Source organism: Cyprinodon tularosa, unplaced genomic scaffold, assembly GCF_016077235.1.
Source record: "Cyprinodon tularosa strain WSP-4 unplaced genomic scaffold, ASM1607723v1 ctg107, whole genome shotgun sequence".
Taxonomy (NCBI): Eukaryota; Metazoa; Chordata; class Actinopteri; order Cyprinodontiformes; family Cyprinodontidae; genus Cyprinodon; species Cyprinodon tularosa.
Window position 1 is genome coordinate 4,009,354 of NW_024037860.1, and position 12,312 is coordinate 4,021,665.

General features: G+C 37.0%; 1 protein-coding gene across 1 annotated transcript in view; it reads right to left on the reverse strand.

Annotated features, from left to right (window-relative positions):
• Positions 1–6,023: 6,023 nt before the first annotated feature.
• LOC119786306 overlaps positions 6,024–12,312 on the reverse strand; it is a 40,041-nt gene continuing 33,752 nt past the window's right edge. The window contains exons 6-8 of the mRNA XM_038289590.1: positions 8,475–8,769; positions 7,906–8,039; positions 6,024–7,187 (exon numbers count right to left, since the gene is read on the reverse strand). Coding sequence (XP_038145518.1) covers positions 6,841–7,187; positions 7,906–8,039; positions 8,475–8,769 — 776 coding nt within the window. The 3' untranslated portion in view covers positions 6,024–6,840. The remainder of the gene's footprint in view (positions 7,188–7,905; positions 8,040–8,474; positions 8,770–12,312) is intronic.

The following is a 12,312-nucleotide window of genomic DNA, read 5'->3' on the forward strand; positions in this document are numbered from 1 at the left end:
TTTACATTTGAGGAAGTATGTAAGGAAGCACTGCATGAAGCATGGTTAGCTCTCTCTACGTTTCCATATCTCACTCTGAACACAAGGCTATACCTTCCTAGAATAAGATTAAACTTCTGGTTTAATAAAACTCATTATACTAATGATTGAACGTTGTCCATCTATCCATCCATTTTCTTACACGCTTATCCCAAGTGGTGTCACGAGGGGTGCTGGTGCCTATCTCCAGCTGTCTACAGGCGAGAGGCAGGGTCCACCCTGGACAGGTCGCCAGTCCATCGCAGTGAGTGAAGGTTGTGCAAAACTTTCTATTTATTATTTAGTCTTTGTAATATATATTTCTATGACTGACTCTTTCTTAATGCAACTAGAACACTGGCAGATTTCCTGCATATTTATCGCCCACTAGGTGGGCTATTAGCAGGCCTTGGAATACCTAGGAAATCCCCTAGCAGTGATGGAGAACCTGTATGAGAACAGGGAAGTCTATGAGTCTCTTTTGAGATTGCTGCCCCATCAGATTGAACAAGTTATCAATATTGTTATTGAGGGGGGGTTGGCCTGGTGGTAAGAGCAGTGTGCTTGTGCTCTGAGGGTCTAAAGTTCCCGGCTCTAATCTTACTCTGACCAGAGAAGTTGCTTAGGGTTACAGAAGGCAGCTGCTTACCAACCAGGTTCACTTCTTGTTAAAGGTGCCCTGAAACCCAGTTGAAGAACCATTTTATACAACTTCAGAATGTTGTATAAAATGATTCACAAAATCATCAAATCTTTGCACATTTGTACAGGAGGAGACATCCATGACTCCAGCAATGTCAAAATATTACACTATGTTCTTAGATCAAATAAACTGGTCTCATTCATTTTCCAAATCTTTGCCACTTACATAACAAAGAGGTCTTTTTTATCCTGACAGACGAACTATCCTAATTAGATAAACTACTTGGAAAAACATCAGTTCTGATACAAACAGGCAGATTGAGGTTTATTAGGGCTCAAGCAGACTTACACATAATCAATTAAAATAATTCTAACAAGTGTTTTTATTAATTTCCAAATGTTTCTAGATGCTGATTGTTGTACAGTCAGGTTACAAAGCACTGCAGAGTAGAGAGTCTGCACTTCTAAGCGTTTTCAACCATCTCTTTTAAATGACTGATTGATTGTTTATTGTTTTTATTTTAGTGCTTCAAGATCTAAAAGCAGCCTCTGACACAGCGGATCACACAATCCTTTTAAACCACTTGGAAAACGTCTTGTTGTTTAGGAGACGCTGGTTTAAGTCCCACATGGTGGGGAGATCGTTTGGTTTTAAAGTAGGTTTAATACAAAAAATCTGCTGTAATTCTCTCTAATTCCCCCATTCCGCAAGTTATTATACATTTAGTTTGGGCCTATGAACCATTGGTAAGCCTTTATTTCTGTTAAAACAATTCCTTAATGATGTATCTTATCACGGACCATTATTTATGTTATCATTCTTTTGTGATATACCTACATTTCTATTTAGTTTTAAAATAAATTCATAGTTATTGGAATCCATATTAATAACTTTGAATTATCAGAGGTTCCGACCCAAACAGGAAGTGGGCGATAAATATGCAGGAAATCTGCCAGTGTTCTAGTTGCATTAAGAAAGAGTCAGTCATAGAAATATATATTACAAAGACTAAATAATAAATAGAAAGTTTTGCACAACCTTCCAAGTCCAGGGTCAGACGGGTCTAGAAGAGTGCCCACACAGACATGCACAGATGCAGACAGGCAGGTTCAGTTGCAGACGGGTAGGCTCAGTGGTTGAGAGAACAGAGACCAGACGTTGTACCAGAATTTCTGGAGGAAACATTAAATGAGGAACCTGTCAGAATTAGGCAGGTAAGTGAAATTAATAATTAGGGTGAAGCTATCAGGCCAGATCATGACAGAAGTCTGCTTTCGCATCTTTCTCCTGCTTAGTTTATGTGGGGTTTTTTTTTTCATTCCAAGGTATCTTAGTCTGGTTGGGGGGGGGCTTAATTGTTCATTTCAGTCAAGTGCCTAACTCTGCCAGGTCTCTTGTTATAACTGATCTCATCCACTTGCATTTTTTCCTTTATATTGGGCTCAGTTCCAGCTATCAGGGCCAGATCATTACAAAGGCTAGCCTCGGTCAGCATTAGCCTCTCCCCACCCTGGCAGTTTTTCCCTAATGCTCCCTTGATCCTCCGCTGTTATACTCTATAGCTAGACGTTGTTAGCTGTAGCCTCTTCCCGCCTTGGCACCGTTCCCCAGCTGCAGATTTTTTATCATCTTTGCCTTTATGTTTTCATAGAGGGCCTTCTAGGAATTGAAAAATCATAGACTAAACTGTAAAATCTAATGAGAGTACTGTTTACCTCTGTGGTTGCTTAGGAACATTTTATGCACTTAAAATGGAAGTGGTCATTGCAAGGCTCGCACTGGGATGTCACTGTAATGCTATCTATAACATTTTACAGATTCCTTCTATTTATTTCCTTCATGTACATTTCTTAACAATGTAATTTACATAATACAGTTTTGGTAATGCAGATTAAAGATTGGTTTATACTTGAGGCATCCTCAAAGCATTTAAGACTTCCACACCCCTCTGCATGAACTCTGTGCGGAGAAAATTTCTGCATGAAGCACCTAGGACAATTTGTAACTACGTGGACAGATGTGCACGGAAAATGTAGGGAGTAAGCCAACAGACATCTATAGACTACCCATTATTTAGGCCATAAATATCATCATCAACAGATTGCTGAAAAACTACAAGAAAGAAATTACTGTGGCTTTAAAACAGCATGAAGAGGCTTTTATAAAGTTGTAAACAGCTGTGTTCTTTACTTCCCAGTGTAGTGGTGTTGTCATCTATATGTTTGAGCATGTTGACAGAGCCGGCCAGACTGAGGGAAAGCCGCACAGAGTATAAATGCTGTGACGGGTCCATGTGTTAAGCATAATGAACCCTTTAAAAGTTGTTCGTCGTAAATATTGTTGATTTTGCAGTGTGCTGTGAATGTCATTAAAGGCAATTCTTTACTGTTAACAAAAAGTTATATTTACTATCTTTAGTTATTTATATTTAGTTATTTCGAATATTTTAGAAGAGTGGGAGCTGATTTTCATTTTTGTGTAGAAAATTGAGACATTTAACAATTGTTTTTTAAGTGGCTTTGGTTCGCATGATTTTATTAAGTAGTTGTTACCTCTAGGTTTGTTCAAGGTCTGTTATAAACTTTCACGCTCTTTATCATCTAAGTTCTGAAGTCACTGACCTGAGTCTCCATGTTTACAGAGTATCCATCTGACCTGTCTGCTTGAATTCTGGGTCCAACGTTCTGAGCGCCTGAAACCAAAGACCCAGAGCAGCAGGTCATGACAATGTTAGGTTGATCCATCCTCTGTGGTGGGAAAGCATGCCTCGATTCTAGCTCTACCTGGAAAATACAACCTAAAATCAACTGGATTGCACTGTAACAATTAACAGTCTTCTTCTGTGGTTTAGTGTTAATAGAGTACTTTGGACCAGCAGACTGTGAAGTCATGGCGGAGTAGGATCCACATACAAACCTTTTCTGATGTTTCCAGTCCTTCACCCTCTTCAGTGATCGGTTTTTCTTTAGATTTATTTAGGTCTTTAGAAAACTTGTGAAGCTGGGCAATCCGTTTTGCAGCAGCACAAACAGATGTGTCTAGGTCACAAATTTATTTTTGTCATTGACATACGATGGGGTCATGACCTTGATGTTAAGGTTAATCTTTCCATAAAATTGGTTTGTGGATTGAATGCTGAAGTTCCCTTGTGTGTGAGATTTCATGTTTAACAAATATCTTTGAATATAGAGAAGGAACAAACAGAATGAATATATGTTGGCCCACCCAGGAAGTCAGAATCTTTTTGGCTAAGTACTCGGAGATTATCTCTGCAATTTCCTTGGTAACAGGAATGATCTCAATCTGCCAAGAGAAATAATCAAGCAAAAGAAGGAAATGGATGTCACCCCTAGAGCTCTTTAGAAAAGGTCCCATAAGATCCACACTCTGTCACCTCTGTTTGGTGTTTCAGAGGTTTGGGGATTTGTAAATTTGACAGTATAATAGTAAATCAGGAAATGTAACTCTATATTAAATGAAAAATTGAAAAATACAAACTTTAATGTCAGTCGTTTATAAGGCCCGAATGTTGTCTTAAACAAATTGTTGGGATCCTCAGGCTTGCCCACCAGAGGGCGCCGAGGATCCCCTTCTGCTCTTTGCTATTTTCCCTTAGGGCTGGAGTTACTGTGGGGATCTAGAGATTACCCTCTGTCTCCAGCAGAGTGCGCCGTGGGTCTTCTGGAGCTGGAACCTTCCTGCACACCTGTTGCTAATCCTCTCATCAGAAGACCTCTCCTTTATAAGCTCCTGCCTGACCTTGCTTCCACGCCGCAGTGTTGATCTTAGTTGGAAACCTGTCTCTTCGTGAAAGCTCTGGATGAGTTCAACCTCCTGTCTCTACGTGAAGCTCTGGAAGAGCTGTCTCTCTGGCGACCTGTCTCTGGCCTGCAGCTCTGGGAGAGTTGCATCACAGGAAACCAGTCTCAAGCCTGAAGCTCTAGGAGAGTCTAAACCAGCTAATCTGCCCTGGTGAGCCAACCCGAAGATTCCTATGTGGATTAAACCTGAAGACTTCTATGTGGAGTTTCCCTAGATGTTCCCATGTGGATTTTCCCCTGTTGTTCCCTGCTAAGAGCTGGAGGCTCAGCCTGAAGAATCCTTCGTGTTTATCCCCTGTTGTTCTCTGCTGTGAGCTGGAAGCTCAACCTGAAGAATCCTTTGTGTTAATCCGCTGTTGTTTTCTGCAGTGAGCTGGAAGCTCAGATCAAGACCAACCATGCTAAGCAGAAAGCTAGATGCTTAGCTTTTCATGAACTCTGTTAACCAACCATCTCCCGTTTCAGTAAAGTCTCCAGTGAACCTGCTCCCCTGCCTGAATCTGTTCCAGTATTCCTGTGCTTGTGTTCAAAATAAACTCTTTGAACTTTTACCCAGTTTTCCCATGTGTGTTCTGCAAATTGGGCTTAAAACTAAGAACCCATCATGACACAAAAAACGTAATACCAGCTTTTAGGGGTTAGGGTATCATAACGTTTTTACATTTTATTTGAATAAAGCAAGGTTAGTTTTTTGTGTTTATCTGTATTTTTTACATTCTCCAAAAAACATGCAAATGTCATAATGTGGAAATGTCTTAAAACATTTTTTCAACAAATGATTAAATTTTCGGAATCAGAATCAGAAATACTTTAATAATCCCAGAGGGAAATTACTTTTTTTTTTTACACGCTCCAGATACAATTTTATATATATTTAAACAACAAACCACACAAGATAATAAGGATATAAATATATACACGTATATCTCTTTTGTGTAAATATATATATATATATATATATATATATATATATATATATTTATTCATGTATATATATATTTATATATATGCAGATGTATAGCTACATCTCAGTATTTACTAATGCTTTATTTATTGGAGAAGAGTGGTGGTGACAGATTTAAAGGAAAGACTACACAAATTCAGGCCACATAATTCTTTTTAATGTACGCATTTCTAAATGCAGTTCATGCGAACTGATCCACGGTTAAGAGTAAACACATTTATGTTATGAGATGACGTGTTGTGAATTGCTGCTATATAAATACACTGAATTGAACGGAATTAATGCATTGGCTCTGGGTATGCCTGATGAGTGTGTTGAGTTTTATAATGACAAACCTTCAGATTAAAAGTTGTAATGAATGCAGAATTGGTATAGAGTTGTTGATACTAGCCCTGCTACTGAAAATAAATATATTTTCCAGAAGGAAACATTAACAGCACAAATATAAAGGCTAAAAAGAAAATTGCTTCTTTTAGAGAGTGTTTTATTTTTTTATTGTCATCCTTCATGTCCATGTGAATGCCATCAGACTTAAAGGTATTAAAAATTGGTTTCATGATGCTTTCAATTTAGTTTATTTGAATCTGATTTAGAACTGAATTAGCTCCTATGTTTGAAATATTTGCACAAAAAACATTTTACGATAAACTGACACATATATAAAGGTTTTTAATAATAGTACTTAAGCTTTCCCCAACATCACATTAAGGGGAGCACCAATAATTATTTACAACCAAGAGAATTTTACCAAAGCAGAAAACACCTCTGATGAAGACAATGTTATACATTTGTTAGAGTTCATTTTCTTCTAAATGCCTTTATATTTTTTAGTTCCAAATTTGGCTTTTTATCTTTCTATTAGAGCTTGCTTTTTTGACAGTGTGACTTTGTGTACTGAAAGAAACAAACCTCATTGAGCACCTAGAGAAGCCAGGATACCCTAAGAATAACATAAACGAACATATGTCAGACTGTAATAAAGCCTCTTTATTGCTTAGAAATGTTCATCCTAAGAAAGCTTTTGTTACTTACAGAAACATAACAGATACATAAACTGAATCTCCAGGCAGTTGTAATTAAATTACAATTAAACCCAGTAGAGGTTTCAGATCTTAACTTCATACAGTATTTATTCAACTGGAACAAAAAAATGTTAAAACCTTGTTAAAGGTTACAGAACCTTTCATTTCCAAATATCCAGCTTTTCAGGATCCATATTTTAGTTTTTTACTACAGTGATGGACATAAGTGGAAGCTAGACTAACCAACTCTCTTTGTGATTATTGCAAAAATACAGGGAAATGGTCTAAGAGTTTCTACAATCAAAGAAGAGGCCGTTTTAATGAAAACAAAGCAATGCTAACTTTATAATCAGGTGGAATATTAAAATCTTCCTAAAGCAAACAGATACAATTAAACTTCTCATAATCAGACTTGCTGAACCACAGATGGTCTCCATGTGTCTTCATGGCTCCACTCATGTCACAGTCCTCCTCTGGGGGGTTGTTAGCCCAGCGTTTGAAACGCACAACATTATCATCAACCCAGAACCAGAAGTCCAGGGTGCAGGTGTAATGAAGGCCGAGCCATACAAAGGGACTGTTGGCCTTCTCAGCCTCCAGCTCAGAAAAGGCCTGCATCTGTTCATCCAGGATGGAGGCCAGATCTCTGTGGTTATCTCTGCAGTAGTACAGGGCTTCTTCCCAGGTCTTGTTTTGCTTAATAAGTTTAAAAGGTGAATCTTCAACAGAAAAACAAAAACAGACTTTGTTTAAATAAAGTTCTAGGATGCAGAAAACTGTGAAGGGTCACACGGCTGGAAATTATCATCTTTCCACAAGAATTGCCAGTATTATTTTACAGTAACTTGTAATAAATTTTCCTTGAATACCTGTAAAAATTCATTGTATTTTACAGCATTTAATTATTATTTCACAGTAATATCCTGCAATCAAAAACCCTGTTATATCAAAAAACTGTCTGTAATCACAGCAGCACAGTAAACAAGCAAAGATTTCACAGCATTAAATAGAATTACTACAGTGAAATATATAAATACAGAATGGATCTTGATACTACTTAAATACAAGGGGCAGTTTCTATCTTCCAGGCTGAATGGAGAAGAAACACATATAACTCTATATAGCTCTAAACTAATGCTATTTAAATTTAATATATGGTACCTTTAAATGAACCTTTATTTCATGATGATTTATATTTTGTTAGCAAATGCCCAACATTAGTTGTAGGCGATTGTGTTCCTCTTTCTTAAACACTCATCTGCCACAGGATGAGTGTTAGAGAAAGAGGACCCTAGGCAAAGATGTCACATTAGATGTTGTATGCAGTACAATGTGCAGATGTAAAGTAATACAATATTTGCATTTAATAGAACTTTAACCCGTTTTTTACCACTGTAACATTCCATTGAAGGAAGATGACAAACATGAAACACATACCAATTTTTGTGCCAGTGATGGATATTTCACAGAGAGCCAGATGTTCTTTTTTTTCTTTGATCACAGTGATGTAGCGTCCCAACACTGATATGTCAAACCTAAAGACATTGTAGCGATATGTTCCGTGTGGAATCCTAAAAAATAGACAAAAACAAACCCTATAATAACTCGACAGAATAACAGCAACCCCGTAGAAAGTGCTAACAATCAATTACTTCATATTCAGCCAAATGAATTAAGCTCCTCTGAAGATACAGATGGAGCAGAATTTGGCAAATTCACCGCAAACATCAAAGACATACAGAATTCATAAAAGCATTTTTAACATTTTATGTGAAACCCAATAATGAACAATTTAGGGAGGCTTTAAATAAATTTGTTTTTAAATATTTAGGACAGGTATCTAACCAAAACATTGCAAATTTGTGCAGTGATTGACAGGTTTCTACTTCAGTAATGAGTCAATATGTATTTTAAAGTGTCTGTAAAGGAATTATTTATTTTGGATTTCACATGGTAAAGCCCAGCAAGGTAAATTTAATCGCACAAAGCAAACATGGGGTTCTTACAGTATGTTGCTGGTGCCGTTATTCTCCAGAGAGTTTCCAATGTAGAATTTAGTATCTGATAGGTCAGTCGTAGAACCCTGTTCAAAATTTTTAACAGAGATACAGGAAATGTTGTAAACCCCCTGCAGGTCGATTCTCCACCAGGAGTTAGTCTGCTCCGTAGTGTGAGAACATGTGTTGATTTTCCCATCAAAGGCTCTGTCAGCAGCGTAATTGGTATCATCTTTAATGTACACTGAAGACTGAGATGCTTTTTTCTCCATCAGATTTATTTTTGGTCCATCACAGGCCGGTTCTGAAGAAAAGTGAAATACTTAGAATACATGTTATATTGGTTTCCTTAATATAACACTCCTAGTTATGATTAATTTACCTTGACATAATACCTGCATAATGTGTATTAAAGGCTATGAGTTGAAAGCTATAATAATATACTAATCATAGCCTCATAAAACAACCAAAACATTTGGTTTTACATGCTAAATTTCTCTCAACCCTCATGAGAAAGAAGTTAATTAATAAAAGTTCAGCTTTTCAAAATTTCAGCTTCCTGCCTTATAATTAACACCTTTTTCTTCTGTTGAGCATTAGCAGGTCAGTGGCAGTAATATTGGAATTAACTGGTATGTTTATTATCTATGATATTCATTACTTTTGGTGTAAGTTAGTATTTTAAAATATCAAGACTGAACAAAAAATGATCTCATTTACAAGTCAAATAGATTGGCCTCAGACAAAATCTATAAAAGAGCTAAATATGTTTATGTTTTGTGTTTCAACTGTTTTGACAGACAAATTGCTCAGATCAGGGTTTGTATCTCCCCACTTCCCTCAGTGGATGCTTTTATATCTATGACATGTTATTTTCAAAGTACAGCATTGTTTTTGCTTATTTGCATGTTATTTGCATAAAAATTTTCATGGCACATAGTGAAGTTGTGGGACAAAGTGTTGCTGTTGTTAGAGGTAAAGCTCAAACATTCCTCAACGTTACTTTTCACTGAACTTACTGAGATGCATAGTCTTGCAAAATGACATTTGACAAATACATGAATTTTATTACACAAACCAAATTTGAAGAATCTAGTGACCTCATTTGATAATGAGGTTTTTTTAAACTTTCTTAACCCCATCTTCAAAAGTTGCAAATAAGAAGTGCTAAATTTAAAGTAATATTTTTTGTGGCTCCGTTGTGGATGATCTACAGATGCTCAAGCATTTTATGAGATGAGAAGGAACTGCTTTATTCTGCTATTGAAATGGACAGGTGGCGCGTTTGGTGTCGCAGTGGTTATCAGACACGACCCATGGAGGCCTTAGTCCTCAATGCAGCTGACCCAGGTTCCAATCCGGCCTGTGGTCTTTTGTTGCATGTGGCGACAGTTCCATAAATCGGCCAAGAAGATACAGTTATGCAATTCTCTGTAGTATATGATCACACACGGAAAAATAGTAACTGCGCACCTTGAATGGAACCATTGGTGACAGCACACCACCACATGTTACAGACATCCCAAGTTCCAAAAACTAATTTGAGGGAGTCCCCGGTCCACTCCACCGTAAACAAACCGACCCGAAACGTGCCCGATACATAGACACTTCATCATTCTTTACCTTCACTAGACGTGGATAAACTTTAGTATATTAGCACAACAAGCCAAGGGTCTACCTTGAGCTTCACAGCCCCCCTCCTCCCCCATGCTCTGTCCAGTCATCTCCTGGTGGCAATATTTACTCACTGGATTCCATTTTGTTTTCCAGCTTCCATTGACAAAAAATGTTTTGTTTTTTTATCTTCCTTCACAACATGTGTTTTTTGCATGCAAAAATAATGGAACAAACTTCTAACCCATAGTTAAAATTGAATTACCTTGAAATGTGCACTAAGAATATAACATAACGCCTATGAATGAAATACACTAGTGCTGTCAAAATTATCGCGTTATTATCGCGTTAACGCGAGGCCATTTTAATGGCGATAATTTTTTTAACGTGAGGTTAACGCTATGTGGTTTTATGGTACAATTTTCCAAGTACATCCCGCTGCAGCCTGCGAGAAGGCGGGGCTATTTTCCCCCAGTGTATGCATTTCTCATAGGCTTCCAGAGCGGAGCTCCTCAAGGAAAAAAGAAGCTCATACACTGGGTGGCGCTAGTGCCTTTTCTTTAAGCCCCACCACCAACAAACAAGTTGAGTGTCTGGTGCCTATAGCAACCTGAAATACGCTGAGAAAACTGATTACTGAGGTGAAATGGAATCTGCTACAGCACTCTTGCTGTCTGTGTACGCCACAGGTCAGTATCGTGTGTGTGTGTGTGGGTGTGTGTGTGTTCTCATTTTTGTTAAGAGGCTGAAAAGTAACTTTCTAGAGCATAGACTACCTCCATCTAGTGATGTCGGTCTATTGATTTTGATGTATTGATTGAAAATTGTTCATTATTACCTTGGTTAATTGACATCTAATGTTAACTCTACTGCATTTTATAGCAGTAGGGTAAAATGCTTGTCTTTGTTCAAAAGACTGTATTAACTGTAAAGACTGTCATTTACATCAGCCTGTTTTCTGAGCCTTTTTTTTTGGCTACATATTTGTTATTTTTTGCTACATGCCTCCCCATCTTCTTGCCATATGTTTCTATGGCATAAATCAGTATCTGTGACCTGTTTTCATTTTAAAAAAAGAACATTGGCAGAAACCCAGCCTGTATGTATTTTTTGTATGTCATCGAGAGTATTTAAATGATTTTCAATCAGAAAAGAAATGTGTGATTAAAATGCGATTAATCTCGAGTTAACTTAGGCATTGATGCGATTAATCGCGATTAAAAAATTTAATCGATTGACAGCACTAAAATAAACTTAACGAAAATAATAACATTTTGTTTTATCAGCAGTTTGCTAAATTCTACTCATTCCTCCTGAAAAGTGATGAGGAAAAATATTTTGTTTTGTTACTTAGAAACTTTCAGAGTCTTTTCCAACTGTAACACAGGTGCATCTTTCTCTATAATTTAGCATCAAGCTCTATGATAAAACCTCTTATTGTTCTGCTGAAACTGGTCTCTTATAATTGTAATAATGGATTTGGTATTCATTTTTGTTTTTTTATAATGTACTGTTATTGAAGACGTTAAAATATTTAACACAGAAAGAAATGAGTAACTTACGCAAGATAAATAATGTTCGCCATATTTTACAGATTTTACTTATATTTCTGGTGACCAAATAGTCTTCCACAAGAGGCAGTACCTCCTCCACTCTTCTAATGAGTAAATAAATCAGCTTAGGGAACTATGAAGGATCTCAATCTGATTTTGAATATGTGTTTTTGGGCTGGGCTGGACTCTCTCTGGTTCTCTCTCTCTCTATTGATGCCGTTTTGCTAAAACGACTTCTGCTGCTGTTGTTTAAGGCATTTTTACCATTTATCATTTTATGCTGAATGTTTTATTTTTATGTTATTTCAATTGCACTGTTGTTATCATTATACTTGCTGCTATTCCAACGGACATTAGTGAATGTATTAAGATCTGGCCTATCTTGGACAATCTCAGAAGCCAGTTAAACGGACTCTTATGGTTTTATTTTTATTTAGTTTCTTTAAACTACTCATTTAGTCTGCCTTGTGTTTATTTTCTAATAGCATGTAGTGTTTTGCATAGATGTTAGATTTCTGTAATCCTGAATTATTAGAATAAAGACGTCATTGTTTAACTTGTAGTGGTCTTGTTATTCATATAGAGGACGATTTATCACTCAGGCCAGATCCACCCCCTTTTGGTAACAGTGTGAATAAACAGAGATAAATCGTTCTTTGATTGATAATTAATAGCTCTGC